The sequence below is a fragment of the Lepidochelys olivacea genome (genome assembly GCF_965140295.1).
Source record: "Lepidochelys olivacea isolate rLepOli2 genome assembly, chromosome: 12".
NCBI classification, from domain to species: Eukaryota; Metazoa; Chordata; order Testudines; family Cheloniidae; genus Lepidochelys; species Lepidochelys olivacea.
This window is the reverse complement of record NC_140422.1, coordinates 3,924,242-3,950,977: the sequence shown is the minus strand read 5'-3', so window position 1 is coordinate 3,950,977 and position 26,736 is coordinate 3,924,242. Positions and strand designations below refer to the sequence as shown.

Below are 26,736 nucleotides of genomic sequence, written 5' to 3'. Positions count from 1 at the left end.
GACAGGCGCCCCGGGATCTCACGCCCCCCCCCGAACCTCCATCCCAGCCAACTGCACCCTGCTCCCCATCCCCTGACTGCCCCCCGGGGCCCACTCCCCCTTATCTAACCCCCCCCCCCGGCCCCGGCTCCCTACCACCTTACCATGCCGCTCAGAGCAGCAGGACTGGCTTATTGGAAAGCCTGGGAGGTGGGCGGCCGCAAGCCACGCTGCCCACGTGGCGGCGTGGGGAGGAGGGACAGTGGGGAGGGGCCGGGGGCGAGCCTCCCCAGCCGGGAGCTCAAGGGCTGGGCAGGATAGGCCTGCAGGCTGTAGTTTGCCCACCTCTGACCTGGGCTGTATATGAACTGCTGAAAGGCTCCATATCCCAATAATAATTCCCTGAGGTATCTAATGTGCACGCTCTTTCTTCAAACTAATATTAAAATGGCCAAGACTAAATGGATTACAGCAGAGCGAGAGCTCTGCTATAGTTAACCTTAAGACCAGCTTTCTGTTTAAAGCTCAACCCTAAGTGCTTTAAAATGTACATGGTTACTTGGATTGCTTTGAAATTTGATGTGCTTCATGGGGTTTCCGGGTTCTTTCATGGATCCAAATTTGGGGCCATTTGACCCAGGGTTTCCTAAAATGCAGCCGGGGGCGGTGGGGAGAGGAGAGACGCAGACTTTTCTTAAGGCTGACAGATTCTAGCAACTTATTTTTGCTCACAAATAGAGATCAAACCCAGGGCTCAGCTCATCGCTCCAGGGTCCCAAACGCTTTAGGGTTACCCCAACAGAATGCAGCCCTTTGGGGGGAAATCACATTAAAATGTTGTTTGATTGGAAAAGTTTACTACTTTAGGCACACTAAGACTCATGAGCCTATTCTCACAACTTAAAGGTTACACTGAGCGTGCACGGACAAAGAGTTAACAGGATTGTTAGCCCCCATAGTTCCACATGTGGTGGGTAGCTCAAGGGGATCAGCAGTCGTACTTTGAACTTGACCTACCCAGGTAATATCAATTTGAGTCCCATGTTGGGCAGAAATTTGGAAAAGGCAGGTTGTGAAAATCTGCCTGTCAGGGTTTTTGGATTTGTTTGTTTTTTGGGGGCGAATGCAAGTAAAATTCTTTGAAATCTGCTGATGAAAATCACTATATAAAAGCTAGGTCTTTTGATTATTGTCTAGCCATAACATATCTGAGGTAGCATATCCACTGCAAGCCTCGGTGTGAACTAAAATGGTCTAAATGACCGTTAACGTCTATCGACAAACACTTCTTTTTCTGTTTAAAAATCTAGCAAATTAAATAGCAAAAAACTTCATTAACACAGATTTAAGGTTGCCCAGTGATAGTTCGTGCCCTTCCAAAACATCAAGTTCAGCAAAATCAACCTTCAAAGAACCAGGAAATACAGAGTTAAGGTAAACGCCCACATAGAGTTAACTCTGCCTGTCTGGTGCTGGCAATAGCCACTAGTAATCCTCTGCAAACACTCCAGCTGTATTCACTGTGTTAGGTGTAGCTGTTGAATGGTGGAGGACTAAGTTGGAGCAGCTTGGGAGAGCTGTGATTGTGATATGGGGAGATCTGGGTTTGCATTGTCTCTCTCCGCCCCCCAACCCCCCCGCCCTTGTTATCAAAGGGAAAACATTTACATGTACCTTGAGGTTCCAGTCTGCATCGTTTCAGTACAGAATTATGTAGCTTGTGTCAATACCAGGGCACTGGGAGCTTCTTGCCATAGGTATCCTCAGTAGTGAGGTGGTATAAGAGAGCAGTGTGTGGCTTTAATGATGGGCAGGGGAAATTATAGGTTTAGGGTAAAGGGGTTGTAGTGTAAAGGGGTTGTAAAAGGGTACAAAGTGGTTGTTAAATTTTACAAATGTGGTATTTGATCGGGGGAGCAGGCTCTCTGTTTGAGCATAGGGCAAGTGCAGGTAGCACCTGTCCATTACAGAGAAAAGGCAAAGTGGGAGTGTGTGTGTTATGGGCATACTGGGGCATCACTTGAAGAGGGTAGAGTTAAGGTTGCATGAGCATTTACCTTAACTGTGTAGCCCCTGGTTTTCCAGAAGGTTGAGTTTTGCTGAACTTGCCATTCTGGAAGGGCATGAACTATCACCGGGCAACCTTAACTCTATGTAAACAACTTTCCTTGCAATTGAATATGAAAGATAGCTTGGATGTAGTATTTCATGAGAGAGATTCTACAATTGTCAGGACCCTGTATGTAACAGTTATTCTGCTGTGCAAATGCCTATATAATTTACCATTTCGCCTAAATCTCTTTGCCACACAATCCACAAAAATAACGCCTTCCAGTTCCTTGACATATCCACCCATTTCACTTTCCTTTCTGTAGGCTTTTATCACAAGGGCGAGTTCAGGGCTTTTCCAGCAGTGCTGCTGTTAAAGGACAGAGCATGAAACCGAGAGAGAGAGATCCTGGATGGTTCAGAACAGCCTGAACCATCTCCTAGAACGCATGCACACAGGACAGGTTACCAGTTATACTGGTATACCGGCCCTTGGGGACAAGCTTATTCCAGAACAGATAGCTTTTTTGATTTAGCTTAAACTTCTGCCAAAGTGACACAAACTGTCGTCTAATAAACCTTCTGTTTTACTGGCTGGCTGAGAGTCACGTCTGACTGCGAAGTTGGGGTGCAGGACCCTCTGGCTTCCCCAGGACCCCGCCTGGGTGGACTCGCTGTGGGAAGCGCATGGAGGGGCAGAGGATGCTGAATGCTCTGAGGTCAGACCCAGGAAGGTAGAAGGTGTGTGAGCTGTGTCCTGAAGATAGTCTGCTCACAGAAAGGAGACTTCCCCAGAGTCCTGACTGGCTTTGTAGGGAGCAGTTCCAGAGCATCGCCCAGGGACTCCGTGATGTAACTTGAAAAGGAATCTGGTGTAGCTGTCCTGGTAATATAATGTGTTGGAACTTTTTGGAGGGATATATATATATATATATTTTTTAAAGAGACCAGTCACATTAGCCTACAGCCCCTTTCCACTGTTTCATTCTGCAGAGTACTTTGTAAGAGACATCCTCTCACAGGCCCACCTGCTGTCTTGGCTCCTTGATCGCCCACATATTTTGGTTTTCAAAATATTTCATTCTCTGGCCGCTGCTCAAGAACTCGAACACTCTGTTCAAAACGTTTTAATAGGTGCAGTCTTTATAGGAACATGTATAGCTAAATTTCAGGGAAGACTTATTTGTCTTCTCTCTTAGATCACGTTTGTAAAGCCCTTGAGTGCTATATAATTACAAAGTATTGAGCAAAACATTAAGCGTGATTTGCATGACATTTTGCATGTCTTGGATGTAGGTATTAACTAGGAAGAAGTATTGTTTTGAACACTTTACATTCAGCTTGAATTTTTTTACCTGTAATTCGATGTTTCTTTTGCATTCAGGGAATCATGTGGCTGAAATCTGAATCTGATTGAGTCAGAGTGTCTGCTTCATGTTTCAGACATTTTGTGAATTCAGTCGCTGTTGACCTTTTCGGAAATAGTAAAACACATCAGGCCACATTTGAACTCGTCACCTAGAGGTGAAAGGCTGTATGTTAGAGTGACAATGTCATAGTAACTGCGCCTGTATTCCCCCCTTTGTGGTACCTCAAGGACACCCACGTAAGGTTTCAGGATCCCCGCTGGTAGCTCTCTTAGGCCTTGCCTACACTGGCAAGTTTCTTGCGCAGTAACTCCCGAGCTGAACACACGGCCACGCCACTGAGTGCACAGAAACTGCCCAGCTGCAGTGCTGTAAAAAACCACACTCCATCGAGAGGCGTGGAGCTTTCTGCGCCGGGGCTACAGTGCTGCGGGGCCAGTGTAGACACCCTGGTCGATGACAGCGCTGCGATTGGCCTCCGGGAGGTGTCCCGCAATGCCTGTTCTCGCCTCTGTGGTCATCGGTTTGAACTCTACTGTACTGCCCTGCCCTCAGGTGACCAACTGTGAGCCACACCCCTTAAATTCCTTGGGAATTTTTAAAGTCTCCTTCCTGTTTGCTCAGTGATGCGTGCAGTGGTCTCAGCGCATCTTTCCAGGTGGCCATGCCCGCTCTGCGCACCAGGCGATCCCCCCGCTTTGAGCAATGCCGAGCTGCTGGACCTCATCAGCATTTGGGGAGAGGAGGCTGTCCAGTCCCAGCTGCACTCCAGCCATAGGAATTATACCTACGGACAGATTTCACGATGCATGACAGAAAGGGACCATGACCGGGACACACTGCAGTGCAGGGTCAAAGTGAAGGCGCTGTGGAACGCCTACCACAAGGCATGGGAGGCAAACCGCTGCTCTGGTGCTGCACCCACAAGCTGCAGGTTCTACAAAGAGCTAGATGCAATATTCGGTGGCGACCACGCCTCCGCTGCGAAGGCGACTCTGGATACTTCAGTGGCTTGCGTGCCAGTCAAGAGTGGACCGAGCCAGGAAGAGGAAATCTTGGACGAGAATGCTGAGGAAGAGAGGGAACCAGAGGCAGAGGACAACTCAGAGGTCAGAGATTCATGCAGCCAGGAGCTCTTCTCTTACCTGGAGGAGGCTAGCCAGTCTCAGCTGTTGAAGCTTGGTGAAGCGCAAACAAGAGAGGAGGCCCTGGTAAATGGCTTTGATTTTGGGAATTTCTGAAGCAAGTTGTTGGGGGCAGAAGGGTTGCAGAAAGCAGGCTTGTGTCTGTATGATGCACATACCACCACATGCCTAGTCTGAGCTGCAGAACAGGGTGTTGATTGACTCCCTCACTTCACGGGAATCTGCCTCGAGATCTCCACGAAACCCTCATGGAGATACTGGGCAATCTGCTGCCGCAGGTTTTTTGACAGAGCTGCTTTGTTTCTTGCCCCATTAAGGGTAACTTTCCTGCACCACTCTGCTGTCACAGGGGGACTGACCATTGCTGCACACAGGCAAGCCTCATAAGGGCCAGGGCGGAAGCCGCAGTCTTGGAGAAGACCCTCCCTTGATTCCCTGCTCACCCTCAGCAGTGAGATATCTTCCATAATGAACACAGCCTGTGGAAAATGTGGGGACAGTAACGATTATAAGGCTCCCCCCTACAGTGCTGTCTCTTCCCAAGAGCCATGTGCCCAGTGTATAGTACGGTCCTGGAACACTGATTTCCCCTGCCACTGCAGTTACTCACCATGTTGGGGATCTTGTGGCTCGTGTGCTTGTCTGGGGTTAGCCAGTTAGTGACAGGTTTGTGAATAGTGGCTGTGTTTTAATCAGTGTTTAATCAGTTTGAATCAGTGGTCTCTGTGTTGCAAACAATACTGCTTCTGTAAAATGTTGCATTTTGGCTTCACAGATATGACCTTGGGAGCCCAGCCTCCCTCTTTGTTATTGCCCACTGAATGGCTGCGCAGAATTAGAAAGTGGCCATGAAGAACTAAAGAGGACTTTCTGTGTGATGTCATGATACAATCCATGGCTGAAAAACAGCATATGAAGGAGTGGCAGGACAGCAAGAAGAGGGACTGAAAGGAGAATGTGGTGCTCCAGAACGAAGGCACAGAGCAGCTCTCAAACATTATGGAGCACCAAGCAGACACGCTCCAGGCGCTGGTACACTGCAAACTGAGCAGCTCTGGGCTCGCTCTCCTCTGCAGCCGCTGTCACAAAACTTTGCCATGCGCCCCCCCCAGACACTGCCAGCACGCTCTTATCAACCTCCTGGCTCCAGTCCGTATCCGCTGCATTCCACTCCTGCCCTGTCACAGTCCAGCCCTGTGGTCTCCCGGTACCCACTGCACTCAACACCCATCCCTCTGCTGAAATACAGTACCCGCTGCACTGTACTCCGGAGGACAAGATTGCATATGATACCTGGACATACACAAATCTTTAACCGTCCCGGGACCCCACCTCCTCCTGGGACCCTCCCTTCCCCCATCCTCCACAGTGCTGATGTGGTTTTTTTGTTTCTCTCTCCCCTCCAGTTGTTGCTTTTTAATAAAAGAATGGTTTTGGTTTGAAAGCAAACCGAGCCCTGCAAAGCAATAGGCAATTTTCTTGAATTGTCTACACCAGTTACCTCCTAGCATTACAAGCACTGCAATCCCGAGCACAGCAACCTATCTTAGTGCCTTTCAGCTTCAAATTGCTGCCTCAAGGCATCTCTGATCCTTATGGCCCTGTGCTGCACCCCTCTAAAAGCTCTGGGCTCTGGCTGTTCAAATTCAGCCTCCAGGCGCTAAGCCTCAGTGGTCCAGCTCTGAGTGAAGCTTTCACCCTTCCCTTCACAAATATTACTGCGCGTACAGCATGCGGCTATAAGCATAGGAATATTGTCATTGGCCAGGTCCAGCCTCTCCTATAGGCAGCACTAGTGGGCCTTTAAATGGCAACAGCACATTCAACTGTCATTCTGCACTTGCTCAGCCTGTTGTTGAACTGCTCCTTGCTGCTGTCAAGGTTCCCCGTGTATGGCTATATAAGCCATGGCATTAAGGGCTAGGCAGGGTCTCCCAGGATCACAGTGGGAATTTCAACTTCCCCTACGATGATCTTCTGGTCCAGAAAGAAAGTCCCTGCTTGCAGCTTCCTGAACAGGCCGGTGTTCTGAAAGATGCTGGCAACATGCACCTTTCTGGACTAGCCTGCGTTAATGTCTGAAACACAGACAATGATCCACAGGCGCCTGGAGAACCATAGAGCAATACCCCTTCCGATTAATGAACTCGGTGGCTAGCTGGTCTGGTGCCTGAATTGGAATATGCGTGCCATCTATCGCCTCTCCGCAGTTAGGGAAACCCATTTGTGCAAAGCCATCCACAGTGTCACGCACGTTGCCCAGAGTCACGGTCTTTCAGAGCAGGATGTGATCAATGGCCCTGCACACTTCTGTCAACACACGTCCGGTTGACTTTCCCACTCTGAACTGGTTAGCGACCGATCGGTAGCAGTCTGGAGTAGCCAACTTCCACAGTGCAATTGCCATGCGATTCTCCATCATCAGGGCAGCTCTCATTCTTGTGTCTTCGCGCTGCAGGGCTGGGCGAGCTCATCAGGCCGTCCCAGGCATGTGGCTTTCCTCATGCGAAAGTTCTGCAGCCACTGCTCGTCATCCCAGATGTGCATGATGATGTGATCCCACCACTCAGTGCTTCTTTCCCGAGCCCAAAAGCGGCGTTCCACGGTGATCAGCACCCCTACGAATGCCACAAGCAATCTCGTGTCATAGCTACCGCGCGTGGCGAGATCGATGTCACGCTGCTCTTGCCTTTGTAGTTTAAGAAATAACTCCACTGTCACTCGTGACCTGTTAGTGAGACTGTCCTACCCATGAGGGTAGTCTACAGTTCCTCCTTACCTATAAGAGGTTAAGAAGCTCAAATAACCTGGTTGGCACCTGACCAAAGGAACCAATGGGGACAAAAGATGCTTTCAAATTTGGCGGGGGGAGAGGCTTTGTTTTGGGTTCTTTGCTTCTGTGTTCGTTCGCTCTTGGGACTAAGAGGGACCGATATCAGTCCATGTCCTCCAAACCATTCTGAACCAGTCTCTCGTATTACAGAAATTGTAAGTACAGCCAGGCAAGGCGTATTAGTTTGTCTTTGTTTTCTCAACTTGTGAATTTTCCCTTTGCTGGAGGGAGGTTTATCCCTGTTTTGTTGTAACTTTGAAACTAAGGCTAGAGGGGGTTCCTCTGTGTTTTGTGCATCTTTTGTTACCCTGTAAATTTAATTTCCAAACTGATTTTACAGAGGGGATTTTTACCTTTTCTTTTTCGTAAATAAAATTCTTCTTTTAAGAACTGATTGGGTTTTTGGGGTTTTTTTCCCCTCAGTGTCCAAAGATCCAGAGATTTGGGTCTGTGTTCACTTTGTAACCAATTGGTTAGGATATTATTCCCAAGCCTCCCCAGGAAAGGAGGTGTAAGGGCTTGGGGGGATATTTTGGGGGAACAGGAACTCCAAGTGGTCCTTTCCCTGATTCTTTGTCTAAATCACTTGGTGGTGGCAGCGTACTGTTCAAGGACAAGGTGGAATTTGTGCCTTGGGAAAGTTTTTTTAATGTAAGCTGTAAAAATAAGCTTAGGGGGTCTTGCATAGGGGTCCCCACATCTGTACCCCAGAGTTCAGAGTGGAGAAGGAACCCTGACAGAGACCAAGCAGCATATTGGTCAACAGTGCGGGATCCATTCCTGTAGCCCAAAGAGGCAGAGCGCGCAGTACCCAAACCGTTGAAAGATGGCACCAAATGCGGACGGAAGCACAGGGATTGTGGGTTTTACTGTAGGATTTGATCTGTTTCTCTGCTCGTATGATAGAAATGGAGGTAGATCAGCTTTTTGGTTTGTATCAGGCAAAAAGGAAACTCTTTAGCCTGTCAAAGTATATGACATATTAGGGATCTCCTTTGGCTGACAAGCTGTTGTGAAAATCTTCTCATGGCCATCACACGCGGACTGTTTTAAAAGCTATGTCCGGTTCCACTGTCAAATGTACATCTGCTGGGCACTGATGCTTCCTTTCTAGGATTTCTGGCTGTTGTCTGCAAGTCCACAATTAGTTAAGCATTCCAGTTTATTCCTCTTTATTGTCTGTCTTCTAGAAGCATTATTTTTAAGTAGGTGGTGTACTGCTGTAGGTTAGTCCCTTCATTCTGGGGCCTGCTTTCCCTTAACAGGATATTATCCCTTCCGACTTCTCATCAGTGCATCTTTGAGCCCAGACTGCTCAGCCTAGAGACCAACGTTAATGCTTCTCCAATGGAAAATCAACAAGAGATACTGGGTTATGGAATATTAGGGGAGAGGAATTGGTTTGTGTAAAGGACGTAGATTTGAGATGAGATGGGGTGCAGAGGCAGAAAGACGCAAGACAGCTGCTCCAGGTGGTAGGTGCCACAAAGGAGAAGGCTCTTGCCTCAGCAATGGTGCATTTTTGAGGCTGGAGAAGACTGGGACTTGGTGAATGGGTAGGAGAATAGCGATCAAAGTCCATCTATGATTGCTTTTATTCCACAACAGGGGTAGCTCTTTTCAGCCCCAGTGCACCCCAGGCCCTTACTGGCAGGAGTCTTTCTTTAGGAATCCTACAGTGTAGAGATTAATGTTAGGAAGGGCTGATGTGAAAGCAAATAGCATTACAGGGGACTGGGGGGGAGGATGGAGTATGTATGATCTGAAAGTAATGGTGTTCCTCAGGGTCTGTTTTAATGACCAGATTATTGAAAACTCTAATTGTGATTAGTGCCAGGCTTGGATTACAAACCTCCTTTTGGAGGCTAGAAAGAGAGAGGAAGCATGACAGCTGGGATAGCAGAGAGAAAGTGTGTCATGGTGCATTTAATCCATATTCTAAGGCAAAGCGCCTTCTATTGTTCCCTTCTTCCTGTTTTGATGCCTGGTGGAATCTTATTTTTGTAACAGGAAGTGCATCACTTTCTAATCTCATGGTGTCAGTGACAGGGATTTTATTAAAAGCATCAAATCCCAATACCGCTCTCACTTGAGTCTCTAGTGCTAATGCTATCTGTCTGTCATCTGTCCTTTGTGTGGAGTCCATCTGACCTAGGAGGAAACTTTGCTGAGATGGGACTGAGGAGGCTACCTGCGCAAAGATTACCTTGCTCACAGGTGACTGTGAGAGATGCAGGTATTTCAAGGAAACATCCTGGAAGAAACATCTGGGACAAGTCTGTCTCCCCTTTCCTTCCTCCATAACCATTTCAGAGGATACATAAATCCTCCTGTGCATCTTGAAACTCGTTACAGTCAGTCGTAGCTCAGAGCAGTGTGATCCCCTGCAAACACCATCTGAAGGAAGCATAAGGAATACAACTGAATGGGTATTAATGAGCATATTGCAAAGTAGCTGCACTGTTACCCTCACATTGTAGGGCACCCCACCTTTACCCTTCCGTGGGCTCAAGGAATAACCCGGTTAATTTAGGCACTCACACCCTTTCCCAGTTCCTAGGGCTCAGGGCATAATTGTCTGCTGGTTTGCGGGGCCTTTTACCAGTGAAAGAGCCTTACGTAGTAATATCCTTAACCTCTGTTTATTAATAGTTACCAAAACAGAATACTCTTGTTAAGCATGCAGTGCTCATCACTCCCAATAAGACAGATGAACTTTTCTTGGTGGCTAGTTAAGATTAGATCATCCAGGGCTCCAGCTTCTGCACAGTATGATTGGCAGTGTGTTAAGGTCTGGCTGCTCTGATCGTGGGCTGTGTCCTGGAGTTAGGTTCCAAAGAACTTGCCTTTTGGACCCCACCGGTTTGTATAGTTAAAACTTGAGTTCTACTTAGCTATACCTTAACCAACCATTTTAAACTAAAGTACTACAGAACAGTATTTTTCATCAATCCTAGTCCATTATGAAATATTTCCTTAACCAATCATATGCCACCACTGTAGTTGATTTAAATCTTGCAAAATTAGTTATGCAGCAGACTGAAACAAAGAATCGGACAGAAACCACACCCGATAAACAATAGAGAAATAGGGACCAAAAAGGCAAAAAACAATGAAGTAGTATAGATTTCACAGTCACAATGGTTGAGAAGTGGTTTCTTGCCAGACAGAATGCTATAGAAGTTTTCTTTAAACATGTTAAGATCTGTTTCTTTACGTGGTGATGGTGGGTACTCTTAGGACAGGAGCGCCGTCTTAACAGCCCAATATTACATTGTTTTGATGCAATTTAAATGGAATGTGAGGATGAGACTCTCTGCTTCTTAGTTTCTGGCTGCTGGGGCTCCTTAGTGCAGACAAAGGCCTCAGACCTTAAAGCATTGGGTTCGCTCTCAGAAAGATGCTGCGTTAATCTCTTTAAACAGTTTTCTTTACATTATTTTTGACAATTTCATAGTGTCTCCAAGTATCTGTGAAAGTGCGTTTCTCCATTTAGACATCGGTTTTCATTATCTTCCTAAAGTGAGAGGGACAAGGTGATGAGGTAAAATCTTTTATTGGACCTACTTCTTTTGGGGAAAGAGACCGGCTTTTGAGCTTACACAGACAGAGCTGTTCTTCAGATCTGAAGTGAGAGGGTTCGTTTCCAGACAGTGTTTTCTACTGTCTAGTTTTCAAGCAGCTCTTCTTTATACAGAGCAATGATCTCCTGCAATTATCTCCACTGAGACTCAGCTGAAACATATTGATTTTTACATTTTACCAAGACACATTATCTGCAGTGAGCCAAGAAACTACTTCACAACCAAAGAGAGCCTCTTGCCCTGTACACAGATCAAAAGGAGTCATTTAAATTATTTTTTGTAGTATTCGGTCGGTGGAGGATCCCTCCCATACTTGTTTGCACCTTCCCCTTTAATGAAGACTGTAGCAGACAGATACTTTTGTTTAGCTTGAAGATTGGATGGTACTCTGGAGCTCATATGTTGCTCCTAGACCTGGCTAAATTAAATCAGAATAGTCATTCTTCAGCTTTAGGGCTAGTTACAAATAATCTTTATAGCTATATCATGATGTAAACTTAATACTAATCTCTTACTTGCCACCCCCCAAATCATATTGCCTTCCATTCCGATAGCAACTTTTAACCTGAATGATTAAAAATGCATTACAATACATATACATACCCCTGAAATGCAGGATGGTGTAAGGTGAGCAACAGTGGACACAGGGACAAATCACTTCCCATACAGAAAGTATCTTGACATCTTTTAATACCCACACAGAGCAGACAGGACATCTGCTTTCACAGTTTTATCTGAGTGACCTACACACAAGCAAACTGCATGGGACTGAAAGCAACTCCGAATGGAACACGCATAATTTATTACAGTAGAATGATGGGAGATTAATGTATTAGGCAACAAACGTTGCCTAGCCAGAACCTATTAATAATTCCTGTGATAGATGCTGGCTTACAATGACCTCAGGATTTTACCGCCAGGAAACTGTTGTCCACCATAGCCGTGCCACTGCCCTTTGTAGGAAGGGAAGGAAAGAGCTGGTAGCAAAATCAGAGATGCTTGATCACTGGAAAGATTTCTGCAGAAAGCTGACTTAACTAGTTCTCTGGTCGCTAACCAGAAATGAGAGTTCAGATTTCTAGCCCCTATACAGGGGAGGAAAATATCGATCTGACTTGTTCTAAAGTGTTAAACTCTCTTCTTGGTCGGTCTAAAACAGTTTAGGATTGTTTCAGTAGGGTATAAACTTCTTCTAAATAAGATGCCTTACTGGCAGAAACCCTATTTGGACCAGATTAAATCATAGAAAGATGAAAGGATTTTAAAAAAATATTTAGTCTGTTTACTAACCAGGACACTGTTTTGGAAATTCTTGGCCTGGCTTTTGTTTCTCACATGTAGGATAATGATTGTTTATGTTAAAGAGTTGTAGAAATGGTATCATTTGATTTTTTTTCTTCCTCCCTTTTAATATCCAATTAAAGGGATATGAACATAACTGAGACTAGTGTTTCCTTGTTCACTGTCTAAGTAACAAAGGATTTGAAGTATGGATCCACTCAGAAAAGTAAGTCTAAAGAAGGCAGCTTCTTGTGCACAAGAACTAGACTGGCTGTGTATTCAGAGTCAGAGCTGATCCTTTAGTGACAAAACTGAGTCTTTATTGTTTTTCTTCCTGTGAGCCCTGCAGAGACAATATGGCTAAATGTGAGTGAAGTGGATTCTGTTCCTCTTGGCATATAATGAGTTATTTACTGTGCTGTAGTTGGTGAGTACAAGCCCATTCAAGGCAGTGGAGTTACTGGTGACTGTGTATAAGATAGAAAGGGCCTAGTTTGACTCTCAGATCCCAGGCTGAATTTGCACATCTGGCAGTCAGGAAAAAACTCAACAGTTGTTCACTTGTAATCTGAGCACCTTTTGAAACAGAAATTGGGAAGAAAAACATGGAGCCCTTGTCATAACCATACAGCTAACAGTAGCCTCCTTACCTGTAAGGGGTTAAGAAGCTCAAATAACCTGGTTGGCACCTGACCAAAAGGACCAATGGGGAAAGAAGATACTTTCAAATCTTGCGGGGGGAGGATTTGTTGTGTGTTCTCTTCGGAAGCAGAGAAGCATCAGGTCAGAAAACTCCTTCTCCTATAAACCATCCTAAAAGTCTCTCATATTACAAAAATTGTAAGTAAAAGCCAGGCAAGGCGTATTAGATTATCTTTTGTTTTTTGCTTGTGAATTTTTCCTTTCCTGGAGGGAGGTTTATTCCTGTTTTTTGTAACTTTGAAACTAAGCCAAGAGGAAGTTCTGCTGTGTTTGAATCTTTTGTTACCCTGTAAAGTTAGTTTCCATCCTGATTTCACAGAGGTGATTTTTACCTTTTTTTTTTTTTTTTAAATAAAATCCTTCTTTTAAGAACCTTACTGACTTCTCTATTGTCCTAAGACCCAGGGGTTTGGGTCTGTGATCACTTTGTAACCAATTGGTTAGGATATTATTCTCAAGCCTCCCCAGGAGAGGGGGTATAAGGGCTTGGGGGGATATTTTGGGGTAATAGGAACTCCAAGTGGTCCTTTCCCTGATTCTTTGTTAAATCACTTGGTGGTGGCAGTGTACTGTCCAAGGACAAAGAATTTGTGCCTTGGGGAAATTTTAACCTAAGCTGGTAGAAATAAGCTTAGGGGGGTCTTTCATGCGGGTCCCCACATCTGTACCCTAGAGTTCAGAGTGGGGAGGGAACCCTGACAGCCCTATAATCCCATTTATATTGGGAAGAAAAACATGGAGCCCTATAATGCCATTTTTAGCAGCTTTTAGAATCGTGTTTCAACTGCTGAAAAGCCTTTTGATCATTAGATGTGCTGTCTTGTTTCTATCCATAACTAACTAAAGTTGCATTTATTCAGTTCCTTCTGGAAGAGACTTAAAACTGTAGAAACCTGAAGAATATTTGGATTACCACTCTGTGTCTGCGCAAGAATTTGCTATTTGGCGAAGAGGTGTTTACATTCTTTCAGATGACTACCAGTGACTAGTGTGTTGGGACACTATTGCAGTAGTATATTTGCACTGATGAGTCCCTAAGTGTATTTATTAGAAATAACGTTTTAGAAGAGTCTTTAACTTTGTTGTAAAACTTTTCATGGTTTGAATTAGACATATAATGGCAAGTGCTGATTTCTGTTCCTATTGTTCCTATTGGGCAAGAGGAATCAGTCTGTTTAAATGTGTCTGGAAAGTTTAGAAAACCTGGATTACATGGATTTATTGTTAAAGGGTCTAACTAAAACCCACAGAAGTTTTTGAGGTCTAAAAAATCTGCCTTCAGTGAGATTAAAGAACAATCATCTGTTTAGTTTATCCAAGAGAAGGTTAAGAGTTGACTTGATCATGGTCTGAGTGTCTGTACAGGGGAGGAGCTCTGATAGTAGAGGGCTCTTTAATCTATCAGACAAAGGCATAACAAATTTGAATGGCTGGAAACTGAAGCTTGACAAATTCAGGCTTAGAAGTAAGGTGCACATTTTTAACAGTGGAGGATAATTAACCTTTGGTAATTAACCAGTTTACCATGGTATGTGGTGCATTCTCTGTCACTTGAAGCCTTTACATCAAGACTGGCTATCTTTCTAAAATATATTCTCTAGCTCAGTCAGAAGTTAATGGATTTGATGCAGGAATTCCTAGGTGAAATTATATGGCCTGTGTTGCAAGAGGACAGATTAAATGATTACTTTGATCGCTTCTGACCATAAAATCTATGAAAAGCAAGGACATTCTGAGATAAGAACCAGAATCCACTCCAAGTGTGGAAGGGCTTTAAGACAAGTGGCTGCTGTCACTTGCCTTACTTTTTTTTTTTATTTCTTATGCCCAAAATGCTGAAATTTGACTCTGACACCTGTTAATGTTTTCACGTTTTAGGCAGATCTCTAATATTAAACGATGAGCTACTGCTCAGTATTTCATCAGAATAGGCATTGGGATAAGGGTGAAACTATGCTGTTGAATGATAGAGAATGGAGAGTTTGGTTGAAGTTTACAGTGGAATTGTATGTGCTATATACTATTTTGTAATCTATGAACTTGCATGTCATGCACATGTGTACACATAACAGGGAATAGGGTGAAGGATCCAAGTGTATGTTGAAAGTGGGTATTACATACAAACGAACATAAGAACAGCCATACTGAGTCAGATCAGTGGTTCATCTATCCCAGTATTCTGTCTTCCAACAGTGGCCAGTGCCAAGTGCTTCAGAGGGAATGAACAGAACAGGGCAATTGTTGAATGATCCATCCCCTGTTGTCCACTCCCAGCTTTTGGCAGTCAGATGCTAAGGACACCCAGAATATGGGATTACATCCTCGACTCTCGTGGCTAATAGCCATGATGGACCTTTCTTCTGTGAACTTGTCTAATTCTTTTTTTAACCCAGTTATAGTTTTGGCCTTCACAAAATCCCCTGGCGACGAGTTTCACAAGTTGACTGTGCATTGTGTGAAGAAGCACTTCTTTTTTTGTTCTTGTTTTGTTTGGGGTTTTTTTGTTTCGTTTGTTTTAAATGTGCTGCCCATAATTTAATTGGGTGATGCCTGGTTTGTATGTTATGTGAAGGCATAAATAACATTTCCTTATTCGCTTTCTCCACAGCATTCATGATTTTTATATGCTCTTTCATACCACCCCTCATACCACGTCTCTCTTCCAAGCTGAACGGTCCTAGTCTTTTTACTCTCTCCTCATGCGGAAGCCATTCCATCCCCTTCATCATTTTTGTTGCCCTTATCTGTCCCTTTCCCAGTTCTAATATTTCTTTTTTAAGATGGGGTGACCAGAACTGCACACAGTATTCAAGGTGTATTCAGTGGCATTATGATGTTTTCTGTCGTCTTATCTATCCCATTCCTAGTGTTTAACATCCTGTTAAGGTTTTTTGATTGCCACTGCACATTGAGCAGACATTTTCAGAGAACTCTCCACAATGACTCCAAGATCTTTCTTGGTTGGTAACAGCTCATTTAGATCCCATCAGTTTATATGTATGGTTGGGATTATGTTTTCCAATGTGCATTACTTTACATTTATCAACATTGAATTTCATCTGCCATTTTATTGCCCAGTCACCCAGTTTTGTGAGCTCCCTTTGTAACTCTTCGCAATCTGCTTTGGACTTAACTTTCCTGAGTGATTTTGTCTTGTCTGTAAATTTTGCCATCTGTTGCCTCATCTTTAGATTATGTATTAATTATATTGATTACTTACGAATCCCCAGTTATCACTTTGAGGGTTGACAGGTTCTTGTCCCAAGATCAGGCCCAGTATTATTTAAATTATTATATAGTTGCGAACCCTGATGTGCATAGCTGTAACACTCACACTATAGGTTTCACACTATAGGAACTCTTTTATATTTACAAATATAGTTTAATACATTTAGCACAGTCACAAACACTCCAACTTAGTAAGATAGATAGAGATACGACAGAATGTACATCTGCACATCAATATACTCTCACCATCTTCTGTAGAACAACCTGAAATGTCAGCCATCATCTTCCTCATCACCTTCCCTATCATCACCAGTTCCCCTCATTCTGGCACTTCCCAAGGACTGCATCTCTGTCTTCTACCACCCCCAGGCTGGGATGCCACTTTTATAATACGTTACACTGACGCCTCTATGTTTGATGCATATTCAGTAGGGGATTTTTCCCCTTTTCCTTATTTGTATTTCCTCACCTTACTAATGTTGGAGTGTCTTCTTCCTATAGGTTAGTATATCAATTATCTCAATTTCTTATTATATACATCAGTTCATTACCATGGCCCTTTTGTGGTTAGGTATCACATTTTTATTTCTGTCCTAACCAGTCATTTTGATTCTTTCCAACTTGTGGTACCTGTTAAGTTTAAAAGGGTATGAATTTAGGAAAGCCCTTATGCCAACCTGCTTCAATGCATCCGGTATCTAGCTATTGCAAAGGTCGCAGCCACATATGGACCTTATGCTTTATTTCATCACCATCTCTAGTTGAAAGGTCTCAAACATATGTATGCTAACTTTGTCCTAGCTTAACATACAAAATGTGGCTTGTAGGTCCCTTGTGTTACAGCCAAAATATAAACCTATTATAATAAAACTAATAAAACCCATAAACTTATAAGAAAAGTCTGTTTGTTTGTTTGTTTATATTTATAGAGATATAGGCAAGCAAGCAGGCTAGCATTAGATGTATCTTATGTACTGGTTATGTACATCAGTTCGTTTCCAGGACACTTCTGTAGTTGAATCATGTACCCATGGTCAGAACTTCTCCTTAAACACTATTTTCAGCTCCCTAAATACTTGGGGTTTTTCGCTGGGCCGTTTATCTGTTCAAAGTTTGTAGGCCTCAAGCCTTATGCTAACCTGTTGAAGCTAATGTCTTACAGGATACAGGCCTGTAGATTTCTTGCATTACTGCTGAAAATAATGCAAAGCAGAATATAATGCAAAACAATGAATATAATAAAGGCAAGCTATCCCACTGGGCTACATGCCTCACTCTTTACCCATTTTTCCAGATCATTTATGAATATGTTGAACAGCACTGGTTCCTGTCCAGATTCCTGGGGGACACCACTATTTACCTCTCTCCATTGTGAAAACTGACCATTTATTCCTACCCTTTCCAGTGATTGTTGACAATGCTCTGTATGTTTTATCTTGGCACATGCTTCTAGACAAAACAGTTGACGCTATTTAGTAATTTTAAAAAATGAAATGGAATCTGATACGTGCCTTTAGCTTAACGGCACAAACAAAGTGCCTTCAAAGCAATATTTTGCCTCCATGGAAGAATTTTGCCTCTATGGAAGAATTTTCACGTCTTTCTTGTTGTCTGCAGGTATTGGGAAGAATGTGATCTGTGAGAAATCTGCTACCTCTGTGGATGCCTTCAGAATGGTTACAGCTGCCAGATATTACCCCAAGCTGATGAGCATTGTTGGTAATGTCCTCCGTTTCTTACCTGCCTTTGTCAAAATGAAGCAGTTAATAGAAGAACACTACATAGGCAATGTGATGATCTGTGATGTGCGAGTGTACTGGGGAAGCCTGCTCAACCACAAGTACAACTGGATCTGTGATGAGTTAATGGGAGGAGGTGGACTGCACACAATGGGCACCTATATTATAGACCTCTTAACTCATCTAACCAGCAGGAAGGCAGAGAAGGTCCATGGCTTGCTTAAGACTTTTGTGAAGCAGAACGCAGCTATCAGTGGAATCCGTCATGTCACTAGTGATGACTTTTGCTTTTTTCAGATGCTTATGACTGGAGGTGTCTGTAGCACTGTGACTCTCAACTTTAACATGCCTGGGTCATTTGTTCACGAAGTCATGATTGTTGGGTCCACAGGTCGTCTTATCGCTCGTGGGACAGACTTGTATGGGCAGAAGAATACAGCACTCCAAGAGGAACTACTGCTTACAGATTCTCTGACCATCAACACTGGCCTTCTGGACAAGGGATTTAAAGACATCCCCTTGCTGTACCTGAAAGGAATGGTGTACATGGTGCAAGCATTGAGACTGTCTTTCCAAGACCAGGAAGACCGTCGGACATGGGATCACAAACCAGTCTCCATGGCAGCCTCTTTTGAAGATGGTCTCTATATGCAAAGTGTAGTAGATGCCATTAAAAAATCCAGCAGGTCTGGGGAGTGGGAAGCTGTGGAAGTGATGACTGAGGAACCAGATGCTAATCAAAACCTTTGTGAGGCACTTCAAAGAAATAACCTATAAAATATAAACATTCCTGGTGTCCATTATGGAAGATGAGAACAGTTGAAGATGTCCAGACGTAGCTATAGAAGTTTCTCAGTTTTTAGGACATGTAGGTTCTTATTTAATACTTTTTGTTTTTTCATACTTGTGGGTAAAACATGCCATGGTCTGATGAAACTGTTCCTTCCTGGGCAGATTCTTTTGTTTTTAAACTCATTTGGAGAGTTTTAAATGTTTTTGGGTTTTGGTGGGGTTTTTAGTTTGTTTTTTAAAGCTGAATTTCTGTTTTGGAGATTGTTAGGAAAACTTGAATTGCCCTTTGCACTTGCAGTAGCTAAAATGAAGCGAGGGATCTTTTGTTGTTGGATTGTTGGGGGACAGGACACAGTCCCTCTTGCACATAGTTCAGTTATTTTTACAATTTTAATCTGAGAGCAAGTAGAGCAAGATCAGGGAGTATGTACAGCTCAGCTGTTCTTGCTCTCTCTACTAGGACTTTCACTGACATTTTTTAGGTTTATTCTTCAGCTTGTAAAACTTTATTAAAGAAAAGTGTAATGATATGGCAAATCTCTAAACTCAAGTGTTAAGAAGAGTAGAAGAGACAGAGCCAAGTCTGTAAGATATAGATCAGGCTTAGTGTTCTGCACATAGTGAGTGTGCTGAATGTTTCAAATTAATTTAAATTGGTGTCTAATTACCCCATGGATTCTCCATTGACATTATTGAGAGAGTCTCTGCCGCAAACATTGGACGAGTTAGAATGCTAGGATGAGTTCAGCTGCTGTTTCATCTGTGTGGCTGTCGGTCCTCCATAGTAAATACTTAGGAGACTAATACCTCACGTCAACTTTTTCCTGCTACTTCCCTCCCCCAGGCCAATTGTGATTTGTGTTCACTGCCTTGGCAGCATGTGTGCCAGATCTACATCAGTGTTTCCAGTCCTATGTGACATAATGAAACCCCCAGTAGCTTGCCAGGTGGTGCATCTGGGTTCCGTAATGTGCTATCTGTTTGATAATGAGACTGGAAGACATTAAGCCTTCTAGGAACTTGAACCTGGATGAAAAAGTAGGAAATATGCCATTACCATACTCTTCTGTGCCAGCAAGGGAATCACTAGAATACACAGGCCCTGCTAGGTAAAGAAAACGGTGACTGAATCATTAGGGCAGTGACGGCCTTTGGTTTGGGTGAGCCTGTTTTAAATCATGAACACTGGATAATATTACCCCTCCACATACACACACCTTATAATTTTATACCCAGTGGGGAAAATTTGTGCTGCTTGCAGATCTTGAATGAATTTCCAGTCCATCCCAGAAGTATGTTTGTTCATTAGGCTGTCATGGAAAAGGAGAGAATTTTTATTGAGTTTATCTTGTTTACTTGAATGTTTTAATGTTTCCCACTAAGTTTTAACCCTGTATATTTATATAAAGCATTAACATGCAAACATAACCTTTTCATTAAATGGTCCTTTCTAAAAAGTGTGTCACTTGTTTTCTACAGCAATAAACATTTAAGTTGGCTGAGGACAAACTTTCATAGAGCTGATTATTCTTTAGACAAACTGAAAAGTCCCCTAAAAAGGTCACCAGGAGATCATTATTTTTCTGTTACTGGCGCAAACCTCTCCTTTGTAACTTGTAGAACCATTAGTATCTGTTCATTGCGACAGTCCACAGAGATCGGGCTAGTTGCTGTCTGAGGAATTCCCTTATTTTGGTGCTGCTTTGTTCTCCGGTGAGACTAGGATGTGAAAAGGGGAAAGGTACTCCTTACCCCTTTTGCTGACTATTTCTCATCCTCAAGCTGCTGCATCACAAGTTCATGGGTGTATATGAGTTAGAGACCATGGTATATAGCAGAGGTTCTCAATCTTTTTCCTTCTGAGGCCCCCACAACATGCTATAAAACTCCACGGCCCACCTGTGCCACAATAACTGGCTTTCTGCATATAAAAGCTAGGGCCGGCATTAGGGGGTAGCAAGCAGGGCAATTGCTTGGGGCTTCATGCCACAGGGGCCCCCATGAAGCTACATTGCTCAGGCTTCAGTCCCAGGTGGTGGGGCTCAGGGATCTGGGCTTCAGCTTTCTGCCCTGGGCCCCAGCAAGTCTAATGCTGGCCCTGCTTGAGGTCCCCTAGGGGGCCCCGGACCCCTGGTTGAGAACCACTGGTATATAGAATTTCAGTCTCCAACTCCTGTTTCCCTGCCCCTCCCTCACTCCTGGTTGGGGATTACCTGCTTTCACTTGCCATTTCATACAGGCTACAGAGCCAGTGAGCAGCTGGCTGAGATGATTGGGCTGTTCCTGGTGTACTTCATATGTCTTCCCTTGTAATTAACGGGTTCTCTGCTTTGTGTGACTACCTGTATGCGGGTTTTGGTGCAGGAATACCTGAGAAGCAAGATCCCAGCGTTCCTGGTACAAATTGAATACTTGGTTTAGTTTATAAATGTAAATAGTCCTCCATTCTCTTGGCACACTAAATGTCTGCCGGAGACAGGTCTAGCATAATGGCATTTTAGAGGGAAGAAGAACTGCTTCTCTGTGCTACTGACAATATCCAGCATGACCTGCCCTGTCATTGGGAATCTTGCCACAGGATTTTTTGCTCCTTTGTAGACACTTAATGTGTGGTGGTATATTGAGAGCCACCCAACTGGTCTGCTAATTACACAGAAAAGACCCCTTGGAGTGCAAGGCAGAGCTAGGACCTGTCTACACACCAATTTACTGTATTTATCACATTAGCCATACAGTTCTCTGGGATTTTCACTATCCTTTAGCAGTGTCCACACGGGATGTTAACTGGGCAGCAAGCTGGTGCACAGTAGATCCACACACCCTGGCTTGCCATGCAGGGTCTTGCCTTGTAGACAAATCCATAGTTATGGAAACAAGCCTGGCTTTATTAATAAATGCACTTTTCTTTCTCTCCACACTGAACCACCTCTCCCCCTTGTTAAAGTTTGGTACTTTGTTTTTTGTAGGATTAAGACAGAAGTGACTTAGATACACTAAAAATAGATCAATACTAGAATCCATTTATATAGCCTGTCAGGTTCCAAATAAATCAAAAAGAAATGGAAAACAACCAAGCTTTGGTCTTCGGGGAAGTCTGTTTTCATTTAGGGAGAAACTTCATTCTAACTAGATGAAACAATGGAAGTAGAGAAGACCATTGGCTGTTTCACCTTGTTTTATACTGTGTATTGATGCTGGTCTTTTCTCATCTGCTGAGTCTTCAATTTATTTAAAGTTATCTTTATTATGTAAGTAAACCATAACCACAGCTGTATCCTTGAACATACAAGTGTTACTTCATTGTCTAGTGATGTGTAATTGAACCACCAGAATACACATCCTATATAATTTCTGGCTGCATTAGCTGTGTTCTGCTCTACTCCCTAATTAATGTGCTGTTCACCTCAATGCAATCAACAAGTGGAACAGAGGCAGAGTGCCACATCCATCTTTTGTGAAAACTTAATTTTGTATTTAAACTCAGAATAATAGAAGAAAACCATTAATTAACTGGTGCTAATTGAAGTCCTTCTATTTTCAGGGTAAGCTGAAAGAACTCAACCATATGTCAAGCAGGCTGCTTCAACCTGTCTGTTCCCCTCCATTCAAGCTTAGCCAAAAGTCCAGTGCGGAGATAGGAAGAGGAAAGAAAAGGGGCTATGGGTGAGGGGAGAGAAGAGATTATCTAATACCTAATGTGCTTTTATTTTATTTATGTCTCAACATTATTTTAGAAGCTGATATTTTGTTACAAAAGAAATACTGTATGTTGCAGGGGAATAGGAAAACTAAAGAATGCCATTGTTTCCAGGAAAGTCTGACACATTCTGTAACAGGAAATATATTGTGACCAGGTACTGCCTAAAATTAATTACAAGTACAGAAATAGTTAAAACTACAATGAGCCTCTTTAAATGACAGGGGGGTTTTGACCTGTGGTTAGGTTTGGTAGAATTTGGTTTTTAATTTTTTGATAATTTCTACAGTATTTTTAAAGAGTTCTGTCCATTTCTATCAGACAGTGGGGAGGTGGGTCAGATAATTATTGAACAGCTATAGACACTGAGATTCAAAAACACAAATTGTCAATATCACATGTCAAAATATACAAAGTAAATAACCTGAAATCAAACTCGAATAAGTTCTCAAGCAGTATTTTTCTGACTTTGCCTATCTGTAAATTTCAATTATATCAATGGAAATATTTTTTGTCGGTTTCCATGTAAAGTAAAATCAATGTTTGATGTTCGCCACCTAAAGATCTAATCATAACAGGCGTACCTTTGGTACCGTATTGCTATGCAGAGCAATAGGTTTCTAAGGGCTGTGTTAGCCAACCTAGTAAAGCTTTATCATATTTAAAACCATCCTAGTTGTGAAGTTTTACCCTTTAGTTCTGGCTGTGTGCGGTATAGCCAAGTTTCATAACTCCACTCCAGTTGATTCCGAATATGTACCCTATAGCAATGAACTACAGAATGACTAAGTTGTCTTTTAAGTCCTGGGTATTGCTGTTATACAGTGACCTCTACTGGAGGGAAGGGAGAGGATGTTTACAGGTTTTAAAACAGGTTATCCTTATTGGTGGTGGTTTGAATACTTCTCATTCAGATTTGGAGTTGGCAGCTGTCTCTCTGGCAGAGTTTCACCAGCTCTGAGTTTGGCACCTGTCAGGGTTCCTTCCCCACTCTGAACTCTAGGGTACGGATGTGGGGACCTGCATGAAAGACCCCCCTAAGCTTATTCTTACCAGCTTTGGTTAAAAACTTCCCCAAGGTACGAACTTTGCCTTCGCCTTGAACAGTATGCTGCCACCACCAAGCGTTTTAAGGCCATCTGTCTATCATGCTCTTTTTGTTTCTCTTCAGCTTTGTTTCTGGCTTGCTCTAGTTTATTAGCTGCTTCACTGGTAGTCATTTTCCTGCTTTCTTGTGCTTAACTCTAGCTATACCTGAAAGTTCAGGGGAGGGAGACTTGTGAATTTCCCTGCAGGAAGAAGTTAACTACCCTGCCTTTAGATAGAGAAAACTCCAGCTCAAAAAAGAAAAATCCCTTTGTAAAAAAACTAACACCTCTGTCTCCAGGCAAATAGACAGAAAACCCTCTAGCTGCTCTCAACTTAAAAAAAAAACCCAACCTCTTCAGGTCTGTGCTTTTGGTTCAGAATGATCTCTGGTTCAAAGTGATCCCACTGCTCTGCCACCATGTCAGGGTTCCTTCCCCACTCTGAACTCTAGGGTACGGATGTGGGGACCCGCATGAAAGACCCCCTAAGCTTATTCTTACCAGCTTTGGTTAAAAACTTCCCCAAGGTACAAACTTTGCCATGTCCTTGAACAGTACGCTGCCACCACCAAGCGAAACAAAGAACAGGGAAAGAGCCCACTTGGAGACATCTTTCCCCAAAATATCTCCCCAAGCCTTACACACCCCCTTTCCTGGGGAAGGCTTGATAATAATCCTCACCAATTTGTACAGGTGAACACAGACCCAAACCCTTGGATCTTAAGAACAATGAAAAATCAATCAGGTTCTTAAAAGAAGAATTTTAATTAAAGAAAAGGTAAAAGAATCACCTCTGTAAAATCAGGATGGAAAATACTTTACAGGGTATTCAGATTCAAAACACAGAGGATCCCCCTCTGGGCAAAACCTTAAAGTTACAGAAAACAGGAATAAACCTCCCTCTTAACACAGGGAAAATTCACGTAAAACAAAAGATAAACTAATCCGCTTTGCCTGTCTTACCTCTACTGGTTGCAATATTGGAGACTTGGCTTAGGATGGGTTGGAGAGGATGGATTTCTGTCTGGCCTCTCTGTCCCAAGAGAGAACAAACACGTAAACAAAGAGCACAAACAAAAGCCTTCCCTCCCTTCTCTCCCCCACTCCCCCCACCCCCCCAATTTGAAAGTATCTTGTTCCCTTATTGGTCCTTTGGGTCAGGTGCCAGCCAGGTTATCTGAGCTTCTTAACACTTCACAGGTAACAGGATGTTGCCTCTGGCCAGGAGGGATTTTATAGCACTGTATACAGAAAGGTGGTTACCCTTCCCTTTATATTTATGACAGCACCGTATATCTGTGTTGACCTAACGGGGTGGAAATCAATAAAATACAGGGATTTTTGGTAGTAGTTCAATCCACTTCCAGAATTTCTGTTGCAGCTACAGGAGAAGAAATCTGCTCTCATGTGCTGGGTAGCTTCAAGAGCCTTTTAAGTCCTGCCCCTTCACTCCTGGGCAATTCAACAGCCATTCTCTCTCTGACCTGTGGCTGCCACCAGTATGTACAAGTGGGTCCAGTGCACCTCAGCTGTAAGTCAAGCAGGTGGTAACCAACGTGGATGCAGTATTTCTATATATAGTTCCTTCACCAGTTGGGCAGGTGGGCTTCCCACATCTTCTGCCTAGCTGGAAGCAGCAACACCTTCTGTTCATCTTAGCCCCCAGCAGAGCTTTGGAACTGCAGGGGCCAGGGCAGGACAAAGGAAACCTCTTCCCAGAAAAACCAGGGAGGAAAGCCTGCTCCTGTGCCTCTGTCCTGCGGTGCTGGGGGGCAGGTCCATTCTGTTTCCCTCTCCCCCTGTGGCCTTGTGCCCAGTCGCTGCAGCCAAGCCTGGGCAGGTACTGAGCTGCTCTGACCCACACAGCCATGCTCCGTTGTAGTGGCCCGCACATGCACACTTTGTAGACAGCTCCCACATAATCCTGGACACCCAGGGAGAGGCCCTACAGGTGGACCAGAACTCAGGTCAGAGTTCATGCCGAGTCTTGGGTCTGCACTCCCAAGAGAGCCTCCTCCCTCAACACGTGAGCTCCCAGCCCCTCCTACCCTCCATCATCCCTGCCCTTTAAAGTCTCCACGAAGTTGGCTCTCAGTCCTCAGAGATCCCCCTCCTCACACACAGTTGCATCCTCCCCAGCATACACCCACATCAGCCAGGTAGCCTATTTGAATTATCGAGATGGGACCTGGAGCATTTCCCTCCAGTAGGAATCCAGCATCCTCTTGCACAGGGCTGACAACTAGCCAGGGTGCCTCACAGCCCTGCAGGGGCCTGGCTGTCTGAATCTTCAGGCAGATGGGCTGAGCCAGAAACACCTCCTTCCAGAGGGAATAGCCCCTTCACTAGGAGATTTTCAGTCCTGCTGCTGCCTGGTCCTGGTTTCCCTCAATCAACCTCTTCTTGTCAAGCTGCAGTTCCCTACTTCCCAGATACTGCAGTAGGTACCTGGCCACTCCCAAGGCCTGGGTGTAAGATGTCATGGGCGGAGGAGGTAGCTTACACCACCCCTTCCTTCTGTGACATTGGGTTGTGAAGAAAGCAGAAGAGAATTGGTGTTTGCGGAATCCCCCAGCCTCAGAAGGTCTATAGGAGCCTGATTTGCAGACCACATCTGGCTGTCCCCAGGTCTCAGTCTGTATCTACCAGACAGAAAAGACCATTCTGACCCTTTACTTGGCCCCATCCTTCTCATACTCAGGGCCTGACTCCCAAATGCTCCTTCCTCTTGAAGCTAGAGATCCCGGGCTTGGTTCTTATCACCCTTCCCCATTCCCAGACGAAGGGTTCTTTCTCCTTTGGCCATCCATAGGATTTTGGCCAGGAATTCGCTCTGTCCTGGAGCTCCCCCAGTATGGGTCTGAGGGAGGACTCTATGCTAGGTTTGATTCCAAGGCCGTAAGGGGACATTGTGATCATGTAGCCCAAACTTCTGTAAACACAGGCCAGAGAACTTCCCCAAAATAATTCCTCTTGAACTAGAGCAGATCTACTTCCCTAAGGGTCTCAGCTTCTACCCTCAGGGGCTCTGTAGGCAGCTTCCCAGTGGGCCGGGCCGTGCCCTCATAACCAGATTCCTTAAGGCAGTATCTTATCTTAACCCCGCTGTTAAGTTACTCTTGGGGGAATTCTGTGCCAAAAAATAAATAAATTCTGTGCACAATATTTTAAAATTATGTGTATTTTATTTGTCAAAATAACACAATATAATCATGCCAGTTTCAGTTGTTTTGGTAATTTATTTTGAAATAT

General features: G+C 44.0%; 1 protein-coding gene across 3 annotated transcripts in view; it reads left to right on the top strand.

Annotated features, from left to right (window-relative positions):
- The window catches only part of GFOD2 (Gfo/Idh/MocA-like oxidoreductase domain containing 2), a 49,576-nt gene extending 26,938 nt beyond the window's left edge, over positions 1 to 22,638 (top strand). Inside the window, exons 3-4 of one of the 3 annotated variants that reach the window (XR_014713727.1) lie at positions 17,786 to 18,775; positions 22,241 to 22,638. Coding sequence is in view for 2 of the 3 variants with exons in the window: in XM_084644462.1 (XP_084500588.1) it covers positions 17,786 to 18,684 (899 nt within the window). In the remaining variant the exon portion in view is untranslated. Of the gene's footprint in view, positions 1 to 17,785; positions 20,163 to 22,240 lie in introns of those variants that run through there. The other 2 variants (XM_084644462.1, XM_084644461.1) reach the window with 2 other exon arrangements.
- The last annotated feature ends 4,098 nt before the right edge of the window (positions 22,639 to 26,736 follow it).